General features: G+C 42.4%; 1 protein-coding gene across 2 annotated transcripts; it reads right to left on the reverse strand.

The window, feature by feature from the left end:
- Nucleotides 1-233: 233 nt before the first annotated feature.
- On the reverse strand, nt 234-13,522 carry LOC308319029 (kelch-like protein 21). 2 transcript variants are annotated; one of them, XM_080768828.1, is made up of 12 exons: nt 13,280-13,522; nt 12,032-12,224; nt 10,690-10,824; nt 8,198-8,389; nt 6,789-6,932; nt 6,146-6,314; nt 5,409-5,552; nt 5,145-5,282; nt 4,374-4,559; nt 3,866-3,985; nt 656-815; nt 234-552 (listed from the first exon to the last, which is right to left on the reverse strand). In XM_080768828.1, exons 2-12 carry the CDS (start codon nt 12,200-12,202, stop codon nt 369-371), a joined length of 1,743 nt encoding a protein of 580 aa, XP_080624954.1. In that variant the 5' UTR covers nt 12,203-12,224; nt 13,280-13,522; the 3' UTR covers nt 234-368. The 2 variants fall into 2 exon arrangements, with proteins under 2 accessions (XP_080624954.1, XP_080624955.1); XM_080768829.1 differs by lacking the exon at nt 3,866-3,985.
- Between the last annotated feature and the right edge of the window lie 7,131 nt (nt 13,523-20,653).

Genomic DNA, 20,653 nt, shown 5'->3' on the forward strand with positions numbered 1-20,653 from the left:
CTCTCTCTCTCTCTCTCTCTCTCTCTCTCTCATTAGAGACACAGCACTACCCCTCTCTCTGTTTCTGGCGCCCCCTTCTGGTATAAATAAGTAACTACTCAGGCTCATGGACACAGGTACACACACACACACGTGTGTACACGGACAAAGCTGGATGTAGAAGTGGTTGCACCACTTAAAAAAAGACACAAGCTCCCAAGAAGTGGTCTCACTCACACACACACACACACACACACACACACACACACACACACACACACACACACACACACACACACACACACACACACACACACACACACACACACACACACACACACACACACACACACACACACACACACACACACACACGTGGATAAGCTCTGCTAAATGCCTTTATTGTAAAGTTCCCATGGATGACTGTAGGTAGGTATGTCGTATAAATGTTTACTCAGCCAGAAAGAGACACATTTGCGGCAGGTGAAACCGACGGGCAACTTCCCCACACTTTCCCATGTGTCCATGTCTTCACAGTACCGCTCGATGGTACGGACAGTGACGTTGACATCCCTACATGAAGACAGAACCAATTATAGCATTGAGAGAAAAACGTATCTGGTATGAACAAGCAGACACATACAGTATATCTAGACTTCATGAAACAGCTTCCTACCTGCGGCCCTGATCATCCCACCCTCCTAGTACGTAGATCTTTCCATCCACCACAGCCATACTAGGCTCATGGCGTTTTCTGTTGAACGAGGCACACGTGGTCCAATCATTGTTCTTTGGGTTGTAGCACTGCATCCTGAACTCCCCCCGATCATCTGAGCCTGAAGAGGAATTCACAGTATGGTTGTTAGTGTATCGTATAGAATACAATTTAGGAATTTAGCAGAAATCTTAATCCAGAGCAATGTACAGTAAGAAACAACACATGGTAATACATCAAATACATACAAATATTCATCAAGAATCATAGGTAACCTAAGAATTCAGGGTTCCTACACATTTGGAATTTCAAAATTCCATACTTTTTCCAGACTATAATTGTATACTTGGCTGTGTTTACTTAAATGACGGTATTTCTCCATATAAATAATGGATCATTTCAGTAGCGAAACCTTCAAAATGTCTTCTAAACCTAGACAACGGCTTGGCTATGCACTGGACACATTTGCGTGACATTATTTCAATAAACTAGAAATACGAGGAAATGGCTGAGGGAGAAATAACCTTTAACAACCACCTGACAGGAGTTTTCATGTTGCACGGTAAAGTATTATTGCCATGACCTCATCATCATCATTTTTCGACCGCGGTCGAGATCATGGATTTCACAACGCCACGCCAGACTTCCCGGTCCTTCATTGCCATCCCAAGATCCTGCTTACTGATGCATGTGTCCCTATAGCGATCAGGGACATCAGGGAACGACAGTTTTCTACCTCTGGACTGCTTTGAGGCAGGACTCCAGAGAACAAGAGAAGATATAACCTCATTGTCAGCTCTGTAGCAGTGGGCGGCAAACTGTGTTCTTCTGGATCGGACTAGTGAAGAAACACGGGGAAGGTTGCCGTATATTAGATTAGTCGATGGGTGGCTCTTCCAAGACAGATTTTGCGCCCTCATTAGAAGGCGGGTGTAAGTGCCATCCAACCGTTTCTCTAGCCATAAAGTAGAATCAGCTCAACGGTCGTCCTAAATATTTGTACTTTGAACCTCTTACTAAGCTGGGGTGACCAGATCTTATGCATGTCGTTGCAGGCTGACCAGGCCATACCCTTCCTGGTTTGAAAGTCCTTTTGGGAAGAAGATATATATGAACCCAAATACTTGTAGTCATTAACCTGTTTCAGAGGAGTGTTGTTAAGTGTTTTTATAATGTGGTTATTGTTGGATTTGCATATATTTACGTATTCAGTTTTCGCCTCGTTGAGGTAAAGACCAACACAGTTGGAGGCCTGCTCAAGAGACTGAAGGAGAGCCTGAACGTACTCCAATGATTGACTGATAAGCGTGATGTCATCAGCCAAGTCAGTGTCGGTTAGATATTTAGCAGGATGACGGTTTAGTTGGTAGCCCTTATCATTGATAGTATCAACTGACATACGAAGAACATAATCAACAACAATAATGACCTGAGCATGACCTGGGGCCTATTTCACGAAACTTGGATTAGAGATTAAGCCGGGCTTTAACACATATCCTGGCTTAATATATCCTGGATCAGTGCTTAACCGGTTTCATGAAAGCTGGTTGATCTTGCCAGATTAACTTAACCAGTTAACCTGGATATGTTGAGGCTTGATTCGGTTTCATGAAAGTGATGCTACATTAGTTACCATGGAAACTTATGCTTTGGACTTAGCCTGCTCCGGACCAGGCTAACAGCCAGGATTAACTTAATCCTGATGTCTTTACTGTTCATTAAGCAGTCAAACTGATCACAAACCAATGATATTTTCCAGATTTATTCAATTATTATGGGTTAATGTTGCCTTATTTGTATCGGTCTGCATTAAAGGACTAATTTAAGCACTATATAAAATCAAATAACCAAAATATATAGGCTGCACAACATCATGACAGCTTGTGAGCTTGTAGATCAGCTGCTTTTGGTGAATGTTTCCCATGAATAGGTTTGCTGTCGTGCAAGTGCACGGTTAAGAATAATTATTATATTATATTATTATTCTTTGTATAAGTGAAAACTACTAAATATTACCATTACTCATTGTTTTACAACATATTGTAACGTTTCACCCACTACTAGTCCTACATACTTACACCTAGAAACCCCATTCAAACCTATTTAGGTTCATCCTACGGTGGACATGTGTGCCTGAAAAGGAATCTTTGAAATGTTTCATAGTTTTAGAAATATAGTGCTTTCAAATTTGAGACATTTATAGGCAGATAGTGGCACTTCAAAAAATCACTTTCACCTAGAAACTCCATTCACACTTTGTAAAATTCAGCTTACTGTGGAAACACATGCTGGAACTTTTTACTTTGAAATGTTTTGTAGTTTCTGAGTTATTTAACTTAAACGCCCAATGCATTCTCAATGGCAATAGCACAAACTTTGGAAAACAACCCCCTTCCCCAAAGGTAGCTCCCTCAGAGGTGGGAGTTATGGCCAAATATCACAATGCGACAATATCATTATGCTTACAATATTAAGAATTCTGTTTTAAGTTAATAGTAGTGGTAAAATGTAAACTATATTTTTGGGGTAGTTAATCATTCAGTCTATCCACTATTGAGAGTATGTTCTCTCTTTAATTACAGCAGCAGTATTTATTTTAGAAGCTTAAGTCCTTGTATCAGTAAGTCTTGAATAGATTAGTAAAGATAATGAGATATACAGAAGGGGGCTGTAATGCAACTATTAAGGATGCAAACTGCCTTAATACCCCATGAAGAAGAAGGATCAGTAAATCTTTGATCCACAGAAGGGGTCTAGAGACACAAAGCCAGACTGTCTATTAAGCCAGGCTTGCTGATCCCGGCTCGCCAAATCCGCCAATTCTGAGCCTCGCTTGGCTTTAGTGGAACGGAATAAACCAGGCTGTAAAGATCAGGATTTAAAAAGCCTGGCTTTGGCCTATATCCTGGATTAGTTAATCCAAGATTCGTGAAATAGGCCCCTGGGTGGGTCAGTCATGTATCTTTCCGTTCAACAACATAGCCAATGCAGAACAACAGCTATACGAAGGCTCTATGTCCTCCTGGTGGGGGCTCCTCATTGACAGGTGAGTCAGGAGGATACAACACAGACATGTGTGTGGAATCAATTGGCAACGACTACATTGGGGAGAAAAGAAAAACATAATTGGCTACTCTAAATAAAAAAGGTAAAAAATAAATGGTATGATACCTATAGCGTAGATCTTTCCATTAAGAGTACAGGCAGCTTCTAAAGAACGTGAAAACGGAGTGGGAGCCACGTCTGTCCATTCAGATGTTTCAGTGTCGTACCCCCGAATCCCTCTCGTATCTAGGGACAAGGAGGACACGTGACAAATCATGATTCATTGTCAACAGGAGAAGGATCTTGTAAAGGCAACCGGACAACAACAAGATGCCATGTACGGCCAGGGAAACTCTCCCCTGTCGGGTGAAAAGAAGCAGCTTGGACTCCTCATGCATAGAAGGGAGCATGAGTTCAGTCTGCTGCCCCCCCCCCCCCCCCCCCCCCAGGTTGGCAGAGGAAGTGTAGCGCCCAGGATTACATTAGATAATTGACACTGGGTTAAAAAATGGGTTACAAAAATCGTGGGAGGAAAAAAAAGAAAAAGCTTTGGACATTTTCAACGGACTATTATGTTTGACATACATTACATTAAAAACCCAGCAGGTTGAACGTGCACGAATCTGTTCCATACCAATAGCGTAGATCAGTCCATCCAGTGAGACAACTGCAGAGTAGTAGAACCTGGAGCAGCCTGTCCTGCCAACAGACTTCATGACCTGCCAGGTGTTGTCGGGATCGAATCTCTCCACAAGGCACTCCTCCTCGTGGGCCATGAGGCCACCCACTGCCCACAGATAGCCATCCAGCGCCACCAGGCCTATGGACCATGTGGGGTTGAAACATGATCATTAGAAATGTAGAACTGACGACATATGCTGCATCTACTGGGGTAACCAAGTCAACAATCCATAGCAGTCATTCCAAAACAAAGTAAATTGAATGCCATAGTTTGACTGTCTTTTTTTTCCATTTTAAAATACAGGACATACATGACCACAAACAAAACAGTTACTGAGTTTGAGTTTCATGCATTAAAGTAATTAAGATTAAATGCTAGGAATAGTGGAAGCAATGTAAAGAAAATAAAATAAACAAATGTAACTATTTCTTTTTTAAAGGGGGTGTCAGTGATTTCAGTCAAAAACCCTTAGGTTTCGTTTTTGCCTTGGGACACAAGCTTTCATCCAATCAGGATAGAGAACAAAAACGAAACCTAAGGTTTTTTGACCCCCAGGGGTTAACTGGGGACAGGGAGGAACTCCTTTTATGGTCAGCACACTCTATAGTAGAGAGGATTATCACAACAAAACAAAAAAAAAAGTGATATTTGAATTAAGTGAAATCACTGACTCTACCTTTAAATCTATGTACATAATACATACACATAGTTTGACAGTCTTACCGAAGTCACGGCGTCTCTCGTTCATGGGAGCCATCTTGATCCATGAGACATCATGTGAAGGATCAATGCGCCACAACTCCTTACTGACCATGTCATTACCATCACCGTACCATCCTCCAGCAACATACAAAAAAGAGCCTATGGTGGAGAACAGCAGAATTATGCCCATCAAGTATTGGGAAATCTAGCCAAGGTAGTGTCATGCTGTAAATTACTCCCACATTGCCTTCCACACCATTTAAAATGTGGTTATAGAGTCCTCACCTGACACAGCCAGACTAGGATTCCTGACATTGGAGGGCAGAGATGGCAGACTCTTCCATGGAGTGGTCAGGGGCACCTTCCATTCTTTGGTCAGGGGATCAAAACTCCCCATGTGACCCTTTGCCCCAACCATCAATAGGACCTCTTTTAATACAGAGATAGAACATGAACACGACACCTTTTAAATTAGCTGTTTTCTTGCAGAATTATGATAATATATCCAGTAACCACTGGTAAAGGCGAGCAAAACTCATTCTCTAGCCTGCTGTAGCTCCGAGTGTAGCAGAGTGGCTCACTGCTTCAGCCTGATGGCCTCAATAGTGTCATCAGAATTTGGTAAGAAAACGACTACTCCACAATTCTCCTTTAATATCCAAACTTTTCCTGGGCTGTGTGTGCTCCAGTTCCTGTCGATTTGATCCAATGAAAGCCAATGAAACTGGTCAGATGACCAATGATATCCAATGAAATCAACAAGAACTGGAGCACACACAGCCCAGGAAAAGTGTGGATAGGGATTAGAACACAGCGCCACACACCAAGGCCTGCCCCCGCTCGATCATGATTGGCTGAAAGGCCCCTCTATATCCCGATTGGATGAAGGCTGGGCCACTTAGCCAAAAAGGAAACCTGAGGTTTCGGAACTCCTTATATGGTCAGCACACTCTACAGTAGGGAGGATTATCACAACAAAACAAAAAAATAAGTGATATTTGAATCACTCAGAGCCAGTGTACCTGTGGTCCTACGTGGGTGTACTGTTTTACTGTAGGGCAGGTGATGCCGTTCCTTGGCCTCAGAGATGAGCCTCTGGCAGCACGGGGATTCTTTCACCACCTCCAGAGACTCGACCACATCGTGGAGGTAGGACGGACTGATCAGGGGGAGACGTATACACTCCAGCACCTTCAGGAACAAAACGGAGAACACAGATTATTTACTTAGTCCAACTGGATATTCGGTGAACAGTTCTTTCAAACACTTCCGATGCAGCGAAATTCAGCATAAGGTCGGAGTGGCTTATTGTCTGCATCGGCCAGTAACAGTCTGTCCCCGTTTACAATGCGCAAGACACCCTGGGAGATGGGTCGCTGAGGTGGAGCGCCACACCTACCATCAGCTCCCAGTGCTTAGCGCACGACTTGCCGCACCCAAGCCGTGCTACTCATACACTGAGCTGGCGGTGCCTGGGATCATATCATACCCATAGTGCATGGGAATGGAAAGGACATCTTCAATGTGCTGTCCCATTCCTTCTACACCAATCAGAGAGCTTAATTGCAGCCTCTCACCCTCAGACATTTACCATGTGACGTCACTTGCGTCTGTAAGGATTCAGGGCTTGAGGGTTTAGGGAGGACATTGAAACTATTGACTGACCTTTTCAAAGTGCTGTCTGTGTGTAGGACACTTATTGATCCACAACATGGCCGCCTCAAATACGGTCTCCTCTTTGGGAACATTGAGATCTTCATTGGAAAGAATCTTTGTCACCGTTTCCACCGGGAGAGAGAGGAATTCCTCCTAGGGACAGAGACGCAGACTGGATTAGTTTATAGATTAAGAAGCTGTTCCCATACTTACTGACGTAACCTGGGTTCCCACGGTCATTCGTGGAAATATGTTTGAGGGCCTATGTCCAACTTTGAGGGTTCACAAACATGGTTTTGCTATGACCATATATGACTAGTTTTGAGTGTTTGTGTAAAACCTCACGTCACGGGTGTGATTTTTGTGATTAGAAAAAAACATTTTCCAGTCCAGGAAAAGGTTTGGAATTCATGAAGGGTCCTGGACTGTGTCAAGGGTCAGATCTACAAGCTCACAACGTGCTGCAGTGTGATCCTATGCCCTATAGGATACAGTAGGTGGTGTAGCAAAACATTTGGCACGTAATTTTACCATTCTATATTCTATGCTTTATTATTGCTGCACTGCCTGTCTTTGGACATTGTTGAACATAGAAGTAAGAGACTCATTATTGCGCTGAATGATTGTTATACAGGCCTGGAAATTGGGTTAAATATTCTGGGAAAGTTTTGGAAATTGATTGGTAGAAATGTATGGAAACCTTGCTTGACCTTTTGTCCTCTCAAGCAATGGTTCTCAACCTGAGGGTCAAGACCCCCAGGGGCTCACATAGCTTGTGAGCTTGTAGATCTGCCATTTTCACAATATATATCTGTGGAACCGAATATCCTTATCAGGTGATTATCAGGAATGGGGGGGGGGGGTCCCCAGTGAGTTCAAATTATTATTTTAGGGGGGTCCCTAGTTCAAATATGATTATTACGGGGGGTCTCCAGTTCAGATATGGGGCAGAGGTTGATAGCCACAACCACTGCTCTAAAGTGTTCACTGGTGACAGGCTGGTTAGTTTGGTGAAAAGGACAATGTTCATCCAATCCCTCAATAAATGTTTCTACACAGATGTTTGGGTTGGTTGTGGAAGTGAAAGGTTGAGTAATAAAACACCTTTGATATCTTATTAATTATGTGTCTTATCTTATTAACCCATTCTGAACGGGAACCCATTTTGGTGTTAGCATCATGTTATGCTTTAGCTATTGAAAAATAGCAGATCTACAAGCTCATAGCGCGCCACCAAGTGGCGCGCTACGAGCTTGTAGGTCTGCTATTTTTGAAAAATCGAAGAACGACTGACATTTTTAGAATCTGATCTCGGGTCAGAATGGGTTAATCAGACCAGTGTGTGTCCAGTGGAAACCTCGTATGAATCTGATCTCAGGTCAGAATGGGTTAACAGCCGACGGACAAACGTCTCTGACCTGCTGGCGGATGTCAGTGAAGTGCTCAAGGATGCACGCCATGCTGCGTTGCTCCAACGTCTTCAGGGAGTGGGTCTCGGCAAAGCCGTGAATCTCTACGCAGTTGTCTTTAGTCAATTGATTCTCCAAGTAACCACAGCATTGCTCCGCAACGGCCTTGAAATCCAGCATGTTCGCTGCTGCAGCCAGGTCCTGCATCACAAATTAATGAATATACAGTAATATAAAATCTGTAAATCTGGACACTCGTGCATGAAGGAAGGAAGCATGAGTGCAAGTCCGTTGCAATCCCCAGGTTGGCGGAGGGTGTGTAGAGCCCAGGATCACATTAGATAATTGACACAGGGGTGAAAATGGGTTACAAAATCGTTAAATAAATAATAATAATAATCTGTAAATCTATCTAATACCTATCCATATTAAAACAAAACAGATCAACATGAATACAATCTGGGAAACCCATCAGCAAAAAAGGGGGTAAAAAAACCCCAACAGTGCCCTCTGCTGTTTGTTTCAATTTGAATGTGCTTCTGGGAGCGCTGCCCAATAGAATGTGGATGACAGGCTCTTGGCCCGGGTAGCATATGGCATTGGTCCGGTCCGACCTCCTGTTAGTCCGACCAGGGACGTATCTCTGGCTTACAACCTACAGGGCAGTGGCGTGCACAGACATTTAGGCCCAATCCCAATTCCTCCCTTCGTCCTGGCCCTTAGCCCTTGCCCTTGCTTATGCGCGTTCACGTGAGGGGGAAGTGTTATCTCAATTGTTTTTGGATGGAGGGGTAGGGCCAAGGGCGAGGGATAGAATCCCCTTCGTTTGAAGGGATGTCTCGACGGGACTTAAAACGGAGCAACATCACTGAGGGCTGAAAGGCGGACGAGGTAAGAAGCTTTTTATGTCATATATTATGGAAAAATATTATAATAACCAATATTATTTGAATGTATTAACAATCTGCATCGCCAAAAATATCGCAATCTCTAGCAAAGGTTGCTAGAGATTGGTTGCTAGAGATTGGTTGTATCACCGGTGCGCCGGTGATACAACTCGGATGCAAGCTAGCTTATTAGCAGGCATCAGTCCGACCCCCCAGACCACGATATGTCAACATTTGGAGCCTACTGTACCTACATAACGCTGACGCTGCATAACGTTGGCTACTCGCTGCAGTGATAGCTATGGTTTTATCATGACCAATGTTAAGCTAATCCCCACAAGTTGCAAAACTTACATAACTAATTAGCAATGCTTGTTGTTTTTTCCCCCAGGCAAACCAGCTATGGAAACAGATTGCAAGCTGCTGTACAGACTGTACATTGGATGGAGATGAATCACGATGGCATTTTCATTGATAGAAAGTTACTCTGTTCTTAATGATATTAAAAACAATGACCAGTGACCACAGCCCCGTCTTTCTATACTGTAAATTGTTTTTCCTTTTTCTAACCCTATATCTGTACCCATGCTATACAAACTGTTAATACAATAATCAATGAATCAGGTACAACTGTTGAGCAGGTGTCAGAATGACCTATATAGCTGAATTACATTCTGCATGGTGGGCTACCAACATGAGACAAAATTACAATATATTTATTTCATCATAACCACAGCAATGTTATATTTACGTTCCATCTCTACAGCTTAAATCAAATGGAAAGCAGTTTCCAAAGTGGGTTATGGGCTAAATGATAGTTTGTACACTCAGAGTTAATTGACATTGATATTACAATATAAATTGGGGGTCCTAGAGACAGAAATGCCATCAAAGTTTGGGGACCACTGGTAGTGAGCTTGCAGATCAGCTATTTTTTGAGAACAGGTTGTATATCAATATCTACAAGGGACCTTCAATATTTAGGGACGTTCCAATTCCTAGGGGGATGATTCATCTCCCTACCCCTTGACACTCATTATGTAGGGACAAGGGGAAGGGGCAAGGGCTGAGGGGTAGGGTTAAAAAACGAATTGGGAAAGGGCCTTAGAGGGGCAGGTGCTCAAGTGGAAAAAAAGGGCACCTTGTGCAGCACGTGGAACCGGCCGGTTGCCTTAATAGTGTATATATATATATATATATATATAGACGCTTTTTTATCAAGAATTGATCAATGTCACTATATGGTCCACATACTGTATACAGTACTGTACACTATTTGAAAAAAAGAAGAAAAAAATATATATATTTTTTTTCAAACGGGCACATTTGTCCAGAGGGAAAAGGGCTCTAGCACCCCCTAGTGTCTATCTGTGCACGCCACTGCTACAGGGGACAATTCTCGAGCGGCCAAAGATCAAAGTATGGGTGACTAACAACGTCAGCACTCAGCAATAAGCCTGGCTTTGGTCGCCCGTGTGATGCGTATATATTTTAAATCCCACTAACAACAATGTATGTATGCACGTTCTGAATGCCCCTGGCGTCAGTAGAGCAGCTCCGAGTCTGTTCTTGAGAGATTAACATGAATTAAGGTTCACGGCGATGATAATTTACCTGCAAATGTCCTTTGGTAACGACCACCTTCGATGTGTAGGCATAGGTCAGCAACAGGTCAATGATGTGAGCTTCTACTCCGTGGAGATCAACCCTGTCCTGTCTGGACTCCAACATGCCCGACGTAAACATTGCCTGTGGAGGAGGACGGAAAGGTGAATGGTTTGGCGTGGAACGTTCGTGTACAATTTAGGGCATTTAGCAGATGATCTTAATGCAGAGTGATTTACAGTAAGCAACACAGGGTAATACATCGACTGCATAGAAATAATAGCAATAGTAATCTAGGACCATGAGTAAACCATGAACATATTGTCAGTCTAACAGTAGAATATATATTAAGAAGAAAAAAGCATTAATAGTCTTTGCATTGAAACTATACACTAGGATGCCAGGTCAACAATGACCTGGCATGTCTACATAACATGCTATCTAAATTACATTTAGCCTTTGCATGAGCCATAAGCCTAGAAGGTCGTCGAGGCTAGGGCAAGTGCATGGTTTAGGCCTCTATTTAACACCTTGAGCGGCATAAACAGAGTTCAAATAGTAACAAATAGTAACGCCCAGCGCTCAGGATGGTGATTAATAAAAGGACGGAGATGTATTGATATCAAAACCAATCGCATCGCTCCACAGGCTGAGAGCGTCTGTTGCGCAACAGTCAATGTTATTTCCGGTTGGGACGTCATCAAACATCCCCCCCCCCCCCCCCATTTTAGCGGGTCAGATCGAAAATCTTAAAACGTGAATAACTCTTGATCTAAATCATTCCGTCCAATTTCAAAACAAAGATTATGTGTTAGACGGCCCATCGTGGTCCCGTCGCTAGTCGCGTTAGAATTAATCATACCACCCGTTGTTGTCGATTGCTTCTGAAGTGTTTTGGCTACATCTAGCTACTTCAGCTACATCCGGGATAGCGCCTGGTGTGTCGCTAAATGTGCTCCGCTGCTATAAATCACTGGGCGCTCTGATTTAACGGTCCTAAATACCCCTGGGCGTTCAGTACGCCTTGTCAATCATTAGACTATCCAATCGGCTGTGTACTGTACTTGCTGCTCCAGTTCATTTCCCCATAGCTTTGTTTGATTGGCTCGGAAGCACAAAAGGTAAAGGTCATTTCTTCTGTGTTTTCAAGTAAATTAGGAGCAATGCAGTCATGCAAGTCAGCCACACACAAAGCATGGCATATTTCAGCTCACATGAGAGCCACGGTAGAATTCAAGTGTTAGGATTTAGAAGGCATTTGTAGAATCGGACACACAGGTCTAAATGGGTCAAACAGCACCACCAGGTCATTAAATGTCCACATTATGGAACGTTGAGGATCTGCGTTTACCTGAAAGTAGGAGCTGAAGGATGCCAGCACAGCTCTGTGACAGGAGAACTCCTGTCCCCCGCAGCACAGCACCACATCGCATAGCTCTTTATTGAGCCGAAGACTGTTCAGGCCTCCGAGGACTGTGTGGTGATGCCTCGTCTCCACGATCACGCGAGTATTGTCGCCCATGTCTCTTCTTATTCTCGCTGGCCTGAGAGACAGGAGGATGTCATGGAATATACAACGGTTAGCCAGTATCTGCACACATTTTAAAAGCTGTTTTTAATATTTAATAGCATTTTGTGTATGTCCCTCAATCACCACTCTGATATAACCAGTCCCTTGTCATTTCTTTCTGGACTTTGAAAGCAGTTTTAACTGCAATACCATACCACAATGTCCTGGGGTGGTGCCAGGGGTGCTGATATGCAGATTATTTAATATTTGACTCATTATAATACTGATGCTAGATAAAACCAGGCTTGTTTCCTTTCCATGCCGGCTTGGAAAAATCAACAATGGTGGAAATGCAAATTGTGAACTGAAGAAGAGGAGGATTTATACATGGGTGACATTGATGACATCACGATGAGGCCAAAATCAGTTGAGCTGTTCCTGAGAGCAATTTCCATTACAGCACCGTCCTACAGTATATGATATGAAAGCCTGATTGTTCAAAATTGGATATTTGTGGGGATAGAAAACACATATGGGAGCCCCAAAAACACAAAATAAATTGAAAAAGTTGAAGTTTATGTTTATAGGTCCTTTAACACATTTAGGACGGGAACCACGTTTGGTGTTTTAAGTATTATGTTAGGCTATACTTTAACTATGTCTCGGAATCTGGCATTTTCCTCCATTGTAAATGCGCAACTGAACATTGGCCGCACCCCTAGCGGCCAATGTTCTGTTGCGCATTTACAATGGAGTGAAATCCTAACTTTCAATGTTAAGAGCGATTATAGGTCCGCGAGCCAAGAATTGAAACACCATCAGTAATGATCACTTAGACTAGTACTGTCTTGCCCTTTGATAATCTATAGGGATCTTGTTCTTTGGTTGACTTTTTTATTTTATTACATTGGTGGCCATTTTTGGTGTGATAATATTGTTACCCAGTCACTGGTCCGTGGCTCAAAAGCTGAATAAATAATAGCACTTTTAGTGCGCAACTGCGCGCGCACACACACACACACACACACACACACACACACACAGCCCCAAAGCCAGCCGAGAATTACATTAATAGAACCAAAATCTCACCCCACGTTGGGAACTTGGAGTGAAGCTGTGGTTTTCGTTCGAAGCTCTATCTGGGTTTTGGGGTCTTCAGGTTGGAAACGGCAGACTGTCCCTCAACACGTCCAACTCGGTTAAGAAAACGTCTTGTTCACTAGTAATGGACGGACGAGTTTAAGCATTAGCCAATTTAGCCCAAAAAAAACAAACATGCTTTGTGTGTAAATTCCAAACAGAAGTTACACACTAAAAAAGGTGTGTGCTGAAAACTAACTTCATCTCTTCATGTCCGTTACTCCGTTCACTCTCTGCTCTGAGTCTGTTGCTGCTGTGCTGGTGTGTTTACAGTGTTTCAACACGGACGAGAGAAGGGCGGACACGGTCCTCGTCCTTCCCTCTATCTTGTCTGGTTGAAACACAGACGCTATAATCTTGAGTTCCCCACAGAGACCATACATTTATGCTAGTTTAGAACATAACAGGACTCCGGCAGGAGACATTGTTTTCAATGAAAAAATAGAATAAAAACGAATTAATTGTTATGTACTAACACTGTTTTATTTATATTTTAAAGTGTCAACCCAGAACACACTGATCGAGTCTGGACACTTAAAACCACATAAAAACCACTGGAATTAAGTGTTTCTTGTCTCCCAAACATCATTAAAATATGATCTGGTTGCAAAAGGGCCCTTTAATGTCACACATTTCCATGCTGTAATATTACATGCTGTAATGGTAACAATAACTACTGTTGGTAACTTTGGTACCATAAGAGAGGCTTCATGTTACACAAGAGTTAAATATATATAAGGGTCCATTTGGTTTAATTTTACACCTACAAGGGTCCATTTGGGCATAGGCCTATCAAATTTATCATCATATGCCTCCACCTATATGTCATAAAATACTCGTTCGAACTAGTTTCATTATTTTGAATCTATTAAGTTGTCTAGATTCAAGGTGTTGTTTTTAATATTAACTAAATAAGTTGTAGGATTTTAGGGGAACCTCTTAGATCTATAGATATGCATGTTATCATTTTTACAAATCATCACTATACCCAATAGTGGATCTCATTCCATCTTGGTGATATAACCCAATTGAAATAATCACAACTTCCTGCAGGTCATTTTATTACAGTAAACTGTGATACAGAACACAGCAGTAATATCCATGATTAATAATCAGTACAAATTATATATATAACTGCAAGATTATAAATGAGCATGCACCTATATGTCCTACTGACGTAATAGTGCATGTCCAGCATTAGATCTGCCACTGTCTCCTTCCCGTCAAGATCCTCTTTCTTGGTCCCCCTGTGGTTTTGTAACTCTTCCATGAGTGTGTCTGTATTAAGACACTTGTGCCCCACACCTATACTATATGTTTATTCATTCTCCTGCTTGGACCATGGTTTAGTTAGCAGACATGTAGACTAGAGCTCATATCACCTGCCCTGGGATTTGCCATAACAAGGGGTCCAAGGTACCACCTATAAGGTTAAGGGAAGCAGGGTTGAAAGGCTGATCTGAAAGCCATGCAGGCTTTCAACACACAGTCCAACAGTAGAATATCCAAAAACAAAATCACTAGTCTGTGCATTGACACTGCACACACGATATGATGCATCTGTCTCACTTTGCATAAGCCTGTGTAAGGTTGTTCGAGGCTAGAGCAAGTGCTATACTATAGCCTTTTGTGACCTTGCGGATCACATCAAGCAAACAAATCGGTCTTGCATGTCCGTTTATTTTTATTCTTTTTTTGCATGTCATCGTGTCCTCGCACACTACCTGATCAAATGAAATGTAGCGAATGCACACGTGATGCGATTCAACCAAATTCTAAAACTTGATCAGAAAATCGATGTTTGTCTTGTGATGCTGACAGCGATTCCGTTTGTGTCAAACCAGTCACTATCCACCTCCCTACCAACATACTGTACAGGCGTTTAATTTTGATCCTCCCAGTGAGCTAATTTATAGTGGAACGTTTGTTTCCCTTGGTGTGAATACACAGCTGTCTTCTCAAGTTACCTGAATTATTTATCTTGTCACAATGTTTACAGTGGAAAGGTTTTCTCCAGTGTGTACATATAACGCACCGGCGGAAATAGGGCACAGTGTTTATTTTGTGATATTTAATGTAGTTGTTATTTTTGTTTATGAATTGAATACATACAGTAGGACCTGAATGGAAACTTAGACGAAAGGGCCCGCTAGTTGCCATTTTTTACTATTTTGAAACACATTTTAAAATAGTTCAACTTGCCGATCTACATTGACACATTGTGAGCTTGTAGATCGACTATTTGAACTATTTTTAATTAAATGTTTTCAAAATAGTATTTGGCAAATAAATGTAGGGGTAGCCCTACGTGTTTGACTGTACTCTGTTGCCGTTTGCATTTCTCTCTAATAAAGTGATCAATCGATCAAAGTGAAACTCTTGTCACAATGTTTACAGTGGAAAGGTTTTTCTCCAGCGTGGCCACGTTGGTGTGTCTTTAGATTACCTAAAACTCTCAAACTCTTGCCACAATGTGTACAACAGAAAGATTTTTCTCCAGTGTGGACTTGCTGGTGTTTCTTTAGATAACCTAAATAACCAAAACTCTTGCCACAAAAGGGGCAATGGAAAGGTTTTTCTCCAATGTGGATATGCTGGTGTCTTTTCAGAGACCCCGACGTAGAAAAACATTTGTTACACAGTGTACAACGTAAAGGTTTTTCTCCAGTGTGTGTAAACTGGTGTGCCGTCAGCTGACCTGAGTTATTGAAACTCTTGTCACAATGTTTACAGATATGTTTTTTTCCTGTGATATTTAGTACATCTATGCACGCTTTTAGTTCTCCTTTGAGTTTGCTTTGAGTTAAAGTCTTGCTAAACTGTTGATGACTGTGAGATCTCGGTTCCTCTGTGTCTCCTTGTCTCTTCCTGCTTATAGAGATGGTGTTTGAAGCCGACTGACCTCCACTGGTCTCATCCCAATCATCACTGTCTTCAGTGTCAGATTCAACTTCAACTTCAGAGCAGTGTGAAGAGATGTCTTCATCCCCATCTTCACTTTTCACTGCTAGTAATGTCAACATTGATCCAGCGGGCTCCTCTGGTCTTTGGAGTAGCTCCTCCTCTTCCTCATTAATGTGTGGAGGCTCTGGTTCCTCCTGGAGCAGACTGGGGATGCTCTCCTGTTTAGGGGAAACCTCCTCTTTACACACAACCATGTGCAGAACGTCTAGGAGCAGAAAAATAGAGACTGGATTAGGAATGGGAATGTAGCTAGGTGTAATGTTGGGCTGTAAGGCTTTTCCGACATACCATAGGACAGACATGCGGAAAACGACTGGCTCAAGTTTTATTCTTTTTTACTTTATTGAAAATTAATTCAAACGGATACAGACACAAGAAAGGCTCGTTTCCGTTGCGGTCCTTAAAGGTTGGTGTGGGCTAGCCCCTCTCACCCCTCCCTGGTGCGAAATCGGGTAGGACAAATGGCGAAAGAGTCCTGTCAGCCTAGCATAGCCAGCATTCATCTGCCTTTGCAATGCACATGATATTACCCCAGGTGGATTAGGTCTGGCCCCTCTCTATAGAGCGCCGCAGTCCCTCCCCCTTTCAGAAAAGCGAGTGGCCCAGGAAATGGAAACCCAATGCTTTCTCCCATCGGCACTTCTTATTTAATTTATTTAAAGACGGTTACGCCGCAGACAAAGCCAACTCGGATCGTGACAAATCATGAAAATGAACACAATGTTTTGGGCCGATCAAATAATTTATAAGACGAAAAACAAAACAAATAGTGTTGTCTCCTGACTTTCTTTTCTTCTTTCTAATGATTTGATCGGCCCAAAACATTGTGTTCATTGTCATGATTTGTCACGATCCGAGTTGGCTTTGTCCGCGGCGTAACCGTCTTTAAATAAATTAAATAAGAAGTGCCGATGGGAGAATGCATTGGGTTTCCATTTCCTGGGCCACTCGTTTTTCTGAAAGGGGGAGGGACTGCGGCGCTCTATTGTGTGACGAGCCAACCAGATTTGTCTGGAACCAGGCTATAACCAACCAGGTCCCAGGATTCAAATCTAACACCGAGAGGGACGAGTCAAAATATCCACGCAGTGATATTATCGCTATGCAAGGCTATAGTCCTGTAATACTCATCATAGCCATGCGTTAAATCGCTGAGAATAGCTGAGACCAACAATTTGCTTATGGCACTCTCAACAGCTGAGTAAAAATATAAATGGTCTGAATCATTTCCTTTTTACATTTCTTCATTGTTACATGAACAAAATTGTTTTTCTTTGTCGTTTGTCAACCTTTAGTCTAGTTCTCCCATCATCACTAGTTTAAAGGGTTAATATTACAAGTTACAACCAAACTCAAATGCAGATGACATGTATCTGCATATAACAATCAGTCATGATTAATTCCACATTTCTATTACTATAAACAATTGATTCCATCACTCATTTAAGCATCAGATCACAGATCACTTCATCAGACCACAGATCTCTCTCTCTCTCTCTCTCTCTCTCTCTCTCTATATATATATATATATATATATTACACTTTTAGAAGTGTTTGACTGTACTCTGTTGCCGTTTGCATTGCTGTCCAATAAAGTATTAAATCAATCCATCAGAGTGAAACTCTTGTCACAATGTTTACAATGGAAAGGTTTTCCTCCAGAGTGGCCATGTTGGTGTGTCATTAACACTCTCAAGCTCTTGCCACAATGTGTACAGCGGTAAAGTTTTTCTCCGGCGTGGACAAGCTGGTGTGTTTTCAGTTTATATGAGTCTAAGAAACTCTTGTCACAATGTTTACAGTAGACCGGTGTCTGTCTTTCTCTCGTGTGGACACGATGGTGTGTTTTCAGACAACTTGACGTAGCAAAACATTTGTTACACCGTGTACAACAGAAGGGTTTTTCTCCAGTGTGGGTACGCTGGTGTGTAGTCAGTTGAAACGACCGATTGAAACTCTTGTCGCAATGTTTACAGTGGAACGGTCTTTCTCCAGAGTGTACACTCTGGTGTTTTTTAAGATAGTATTCCATAGTAAAACACTTGCTACACAGTGTACAACTGAAAGGTTTTTCATCAGTGTGGGTAAGCTGGTGTGATTTCAGTTTATACGAGTCTTTGAAACTCTTGTCACAATGTTTACAGTGGAATGGTCTTTCATCAGTGTGGACACGCTGGTGATTTCTCAGAGAACTTGACGCAGTAAAACACTTGTTACACGTTGTGCAACGGAAAGGTTGTTCTCCAGTGTGAGTACAGAGCTGGTGTCTTTTCAGAGATGTTGACGCAGTGAAACATTTGCTACACAGTGTACAACGGAAGAGTTTTTCTCCAGTGTGGACACGCTGGTGTGTTTTCAGATTAGTTGACAAAGCAAAACATTTGTTACACAGCGTACAACGGAAAGGTTTTTCTCCAGTGTGGGTACGCTGGTGGTTCGTCAGATTACATGCGTCTTTGAAACTCTTGTCACAATGATTGCAGGTGTGTTTTTTCCCTGTGATATTCAGGACGTCTATGCACGCTTTTAGTTCTCCTGACTGAGTTAAAGTCTTGCTAAACTGTTGTTCCTCTGTGTCTCCTTGTCTCTTCCCGGTTATAGAGCTGGTGTATGAAGCTGACTGACCTCCACTGGTCTCATCCCAGTCATCACTGTCTTCAGTGACTTCAGTGTCAGATTCAACTTCAGAGCAGTGTGAAGAGATGTCTTCATCCCCATCTTCACTTTTCACTGCTAGTGTCAACATGGATCCAGCAGGCTCCTCTGGTCTTTGGAGTAGCTCCTCCTCTTCCTCTTTAATGTGTGGAGGCTCTGGTTCCTCCTGGAGCAGGCTGGGGCTGCTCTCCTGTTTAGGGGAAACCTCCTCTTTACACACAACCATGTGCAGGACGTCTAGGAGCAGAAACATAGAACATGATAGTCAAGACTGGATTAGGAATGGGACAATACTCATTATCGTTTATCATGATAAAAAAACGCTCACAATAATCACATCGGTGAGACATTTTAAAGCATTGTAAATATCGTCCTCTGTCACACACCAGTATCAATTGGCTATTTTCTTATAATTATAATTTTCTTAAAACCCTCCACCGAATATGTTCGTAGATGGCGCAAGAATTATACATTTTGCCACAACAATAGTGACATGTAATTTTCATATTGTCCCATTAGTTTACTGTGGGGACCTACCATGGGTCACGAGGTGTGGGTGGTCTTCAGGTTCCTCCCGTTTAATAGAAATGTCCCTGGAAGAGTCTGGAGAGTTCATCTTCACCTGCAGTCTGGACTCCACACACTGGTCTGAAACCATGCAAGGGAATGAAGACTTTGAGACATAGGCCTAGCGCACACGCACGCGCACACACACACACACACACACACACACACACACACACGAAAACTGGAGTTCTCAACAGGCCCCCGAAAATGAGTCGTCTTAGTAACTGCAGCTGTTCCATTATGGTCCTATACACGGACCCTAACGATCCTCGTCAATGCCAAATTAAACAAGACATACCGATCTGATTCTCGTTTGGGGAGACGGACGGACACTCAATATTGCGTTGTGGTTTCACACCCTTAGCCGTGTGTTTTGTTGTTGTGATTGTTGTTGAGAAACGGGAAGACACTGACTCGCCTTCTTCCCGTGACTGTCTATAGTACAACAATACGTAACGTTTCATAAATGCAACTATGAGTAAACATATGTGTCACATACATTAACCCCATAAGCCCATTGTAATGTGTCAATTATAAACGCATTGATGAAAGAATAAATACATACCGTAAATAAATAAATGAACGTTTGTTTCTGAAGGGATTCGAACTTTGCTCCGGTTTGTCAGCGTAAAGTCCATCATGGACTTTAAACTCCATGGCACATACCCAGCTGATGCCAAAACACCTCAAGCGAGGTTCAATTTGAAAAGGACGGCTGAGGCCTATATACTTATAAGGGTATGTAATTATGTTACACTATCAATTATACATAATATACAGTATGTGTCTTATAACATTAGAAATGTAATGATTAGAATATCACATATTATATAAATTACTCCAGTTTTGGCATCACTGCACTGGCTTCCGGTTGTTTTTAGGATTGATTTTAAAATTATTTTACTTGTCTATAAAGCTCTCATTGGTCTCGTACCTTCCTACCTACATGACTGCCTGCCTAAATATGTCCCAAACCGCCCCCTAAGGTCTTCCACTGCTGGCCTGCTCGCTTTGCAAAAAGAAAAGGCAACTAAAAAATACGGGGAAGCAGCTTTTTGCGCTCCCACTGTACCTTCGTCAGGCAGCCTCTGTAGACATTTTTAAAGCTCAGCTCAAGACCCACTTCTACAACATTGC

Source organism: Protomyctophum bolini (assembly GCF_963924005.1).
Source record: "Protomyctophum bolini genome assembly, chromosome: 7".
In the NCBI taxonomy this organism is placed as follows: Eukaryota; Metazoa; Chordata; class Actinopteri; order Myctophiformes; family Myctophidae; genus Protomyctophum; species Protomyctophum bolini.